Source organism: Opisthorchis viverrini, assembly GCF_000715545.1.
Source record: "Opisthorchis viverrini unplaced genomic scaffold opera_v5_218, whole genome shotgun sequence".
NCBI lineage: Eukaryota > Metazoa > Platyhelminthes > Trematoda > Opisthorchiida > Opisthorchiidae > Opisthorchis > Opisthorchis viverrini.
Window position 1 is genome coordinate 444,976 of NW_008751877.1, and position 4,471 is coordinate 449,446.

Genomic DNA, 4,471 nt, shown 5'->3' on the forward strand with positions numbered 1-4,471 from the left:
TATATATATATATATATATATAATGTGCTGCCAGCACAATATGCGTATTTTTAACGTAAGAACCGTGATTTTTGGCACCATTGGCTACACAACTAGGCAAACTGTGTAACACTGTGAAGTCGTCATCCCATAGATGCCGTCGGTATTAAAGGAAAGCTGATTCGTATGACAAGTCTACACAAGTATATATATATATATGGTAGTATCCCTCCGGATCCGTAATTGGTCAGTAATTAGTGGTGAGCACTTAAGTATACGTCAGATATATAACGTAGACAGCTGCTGACCGCAACTACCGAAGCATTGCTACGTGTCATCAGGAAATTCCGGCAAAGGATGCCTAATTCTTGTGATGCTAGTGAAAACAGCACTTGCGCAATTAACTCCAATATCGTCGAGATACGACATAATGTTCGGTAATTGCAAAGCCGGCTGAATAAATTCGGACACGAATCAAGTCGAATCCTTTGTTGCTGGGAGTTTGTGAACCGGATGTACAGCCAACTATTCTGACAATGAATCACGACAGATTAAACTGACCAGAACAACACATGCCATGAGTACCCAGACAAATGTAACACGTCTGTTGATGGGAAGCTGGAGGTCGTAATTTCAAAATAAGGTTCTTCATCTTAGTCGCTATCTGGCACACATAAACCGCAGTGACACGCGACGCAAGCGTGGTGAATGAATGTACCGCTGCATGCGCGATTCTTTTCAGCAGCCTGTAGGACGTGGAAGCATTTAGTGCATATTTCATGCCAACTCGCCTAGCACCTCATGAACCTGTACTAGTGATCGGATGCCCACGATCTTCTCCTTAAACTGATTTCACCTTGTTAAAACTCCATACTTAGTTGTCCTACAGCTGTGAAACGTGAAAAAGGGGAAGATCCAGTACTGTCTACATAATTTCAACGGCAAGAAGAGCCTAACGATGACAAAGCAGATTTATCGTGACGCACGAAACAACACATGACTGTGCAATAAACAGCGAACATCAACGAGCCTCCCCGTAAAGCGGAAAGACTGCTCCACAGTGCGACGCACTCAACCGTGAATGTAGTAGGCTGCCAAAATCACTGTGTGGGTCGCATTCTGGAGCCTTCTCATAATTTGCGTTCCTTTAGGGGATCGGTTAGGCCATGATCATCTATCGGTTTCCTAAGTTTCAGCGCTTTGTTCTCCTACCTTGTGGCAACTGGAGAACGCTCCTGCCTTACTCAGCGCTTTGTTCTCCTACCTTGTGGCAATTGGAGAACGCGCCTGCCTTATCCAAGTTTGCGTAGGTAGAGTGGGACGGGTATTGCAATTCGTCACGGCTCCAAACAATTTCTTGGTAAGTGTATTAGGTATTGAACACAGGCATATGGGTGGAGCAGTTAGAATTTAGGTTCAAAAAGCAGGATGGCAAAACGTGTTACTTAAAACACAAAATGGGTGGACCATAGTTATGACTATATTCCACAAAGAAGCGACATTTTTCGATATGAAAAAATGGCTCAGCTACAGCACCCTTTCAGTGCATAACCGCCATGTGACCCGAAGGAAGCAAGGGAACTGAGATACTGCCAGGTCACCCAACCCTAGACGGAAACAACCGAGATGTAGAGGTTGTGGTCGAACCAGAATCTTCCAGTCAGTAGATTCATGCCCTCTTTCCTACAAGCATTCAACGCTTACGTGCAGTACGAGATCTTTGATAGGAAGGACCGATCTAAATCTTATTAGGCGACAGTTTCATAAGGTATCATCTTTTTAACGTTCTTTTGCCTATTGGGTAGCAAGCAACTGGTCGAGAAGCGCATGGATTGAATCCAACCTTCGTTTTCGTCGACAGTAATAGAACGGTAGTAAATCCTGTATTTTCAAATGTTTCTGTCTATGTTTGGGCAATTAGATAACACCCCAGGCCTCAAACTCTCTTGGGCCTGAATAGCTGCTATGTGCTGAAAAGATGTCACCGCCTAGGAAGATATATTCTAGTATGCTTTCTGTCTATACCAATTCTCAGATTGCAGCACCCCGGACAGTTTGCGTTGAGGGAGCGATAAACGTTGTCCCATATTTTCTTTAGCGTGCATATTTCACTGAATAATCTGTAGAATCCGTGTAGAATAATAACTGGGTACATCCAATAAGCACTCCATCTGGTGTGCTCGCAGAAATAATCTATATTTACGTCATCCCAAAGACACCCAAAAGTAGCATGAATAACGAAAATAAGCAGTCACTGAGAGAGAGTGAGAGAGAACAAGAAGGGAGAAAAATAGAGAAACATTTGGTGAATTATAAGCCGCACGACTGTAAGGATGTATCGAAAGACTGTATCACGGCAGATTGATCAGATGATTCCGCCTTCTAGCCGCATTTGCGACAAACAGCTCTGACAACCGGATAAGTGACTTCGACCCAATCGTCTTTATCCGATTCCGACTGGTCGGTTAAGTGTTCTATAGATACTGGGAGCGGCTTGAGCAGGCAATATCTGGTTTTGAAACAAAAGGAGTATAAACCAGAAAGCTGACAAGAGAGAACAGTATTGTTCTTCATTTACATGAAAAAGCATCAAAAATACCACAGTAATTAGCTGACAGTCTGCCAAATTGGTTTGTTCACTAATGCTGCCGAGGAAAACACATGTCCCAACCGTGTTTTCTTGCGAGTAGGGCACAGTGTGGTCAGTAGATAAGGAAATCCGAGCTGAACTGTCTTACTTTCGGTTTTGGAAAACGGCTTCCAAGAGCCGGAACTCCTCAAGAAAGTAATAAACTAAACCTCTTCAAGCCGATTAGAACTGTTGACCGGTTCGACGATGTGAACTAAACTAAGCACACATACCAGACGAACCCAAATCTCACCTTCCGATATCGAAAGTCCCAGGGGGAGGCGGCAGACCAAATGACTGACAAAACCGTCAGACAGTTAGAAGCATTGCCAATCATCCGGTTGGTTATTGGGTTTTTACGTTGCTTATACGACTGGCTATGAAAATTTCCAACTCTAATAATTATGGGTTTCACGATGATCCCATGAGAAGTGATTGTAATCGCTCAACTCTGCAAAGGTATCCGCCAGTTTAACCGTTGAAAAACGGGGAATTCACCTCGATCAATCGAAGGATGAGGGGTGTGAGTTTTGTCCATTGGGTTCAACCTGTCGGCGACAGTTTCCAGTCTCTGTATTGAGGTCAACACCCTATCAGACAGTAAGCAAAGATTCTATGATGAAGTTTACTGCTTTCAGGAAGTAGTTAAGGACTTTTCAGCAACCGTCTAATCAGCAAGCCCATGTGTGTGTGTGAGATCCCAGAAGTTTGTTTCCGAACCCAGAAACCAAAGGTCTGTAGGGTCACCTCTATATTGCTGCTCAAGCAACTGCGAGAAAGGTGCCGATTTCCATCAACCCTGCGTGTTCGGCCACATGATATCACGCTACAGTTGCTACATGTGTCCAGGAAGCTGAGCACGCATTCCACAGTAAGGTGTGCTAGAAGCCTGAATTGAGCGCTAGTATCAGTGGACCGATGGGATAGCAAAACCTGACCGGATAAGTTGAACTCCAAAGGACAGCATGGAATACCAGATGTCACAATAAAATGGATTACGAAAGACCAGAAATTGGTTTACAAAGGCCACAACCGTGGAAAAAGCCAGCCAACGAACAGACCAAGAGGAGACTAACGGTAAACTTCTTCGTGAAGTAGACAAATGTGAGGAACCTACCGGTGACAAACCCGTCGACACTTATAGCAGAATGCACTCTTGAGTTGGTACGGACGGACAGGGCCATCGTTACAGACCCCACACCGGTCAGAAACACGAGATGAGCAAATCTGTGAGGAACAATAATAGACAAAATACTATTTAGTTAGAAAATTCCAAAACAATTGTGACAACGCTGATCCGATAAGAGAAACACTGAACATCTTAACGAGCGCCATCGTTCGTACTCCGCATCTTAGGTGCAGTCCGCCTCTGTATTTATTTGCCTGCATCAAGCAACCTGCGTCTGGAAACTTCACGGTGACTCTCCGATGGAGAACGCGAACACCTTCCAAAACAGCCTCTTCGACAGACAAGGAAACCTATTTCCGTCTAATTCACAGTAATCGTCTGGCATTCAACATCATCTACAGAGACCCTTGAACCACATATCGCCTTGCTAAGCCACACCAACTATGGACGGCTAAACCAATAGTCTAAATCCCCCTGTGTGCTATTCTATCTGAGGGGCGAATGGGAACAGGGAAGACATTGAAAACTTCTACTCAAGACTACAAATCCCATTAAGCAAAACAAGATTCCTGCATTAACAACTCTAACTTGAGCACTGTATTGCTGCGAGTTTTCCTGAAGGTCTTATTTCTTCGGGTCTACACCGGATTAATGGTAATACGTGTGTTGTGATAAGCGTGCGTGGGCCTCCGGTGACCAAACAGGCAAATTCATATCGAATGCCAGTCAACCAT

The 4,471-nt window shown here is 44.3% G+C and overlaps 1 protein-coding gene across 1 annotated transcript in view; it reads right to left on the bottom strand.

Moving 5' to 3' along the window:
- Window positions 1-2,160: 2,160 nt before the first annotated feature.
- Window positions 2,161-4,471, bottom strand: part of T265_08470 (hypothetical protein) — a gene marked incomplete at both ends in the record, with an annotated part of 19,702 nt that continues 17,391 nt past the window's right edge. The window contains 2 exons of the mRNA XM_009174282.1: window positions 2,161-2,488; window positions 3,726-3,835. Of these exons, the coding sequence (XP_009172546.1) occupies window positions 2,362-2,488; window positions 3,726-3,835 (237 nt within the window). The remainder of the gene's footprint in view (window positions 2,489-3,725; window positions 3,836-4,471) is intronic.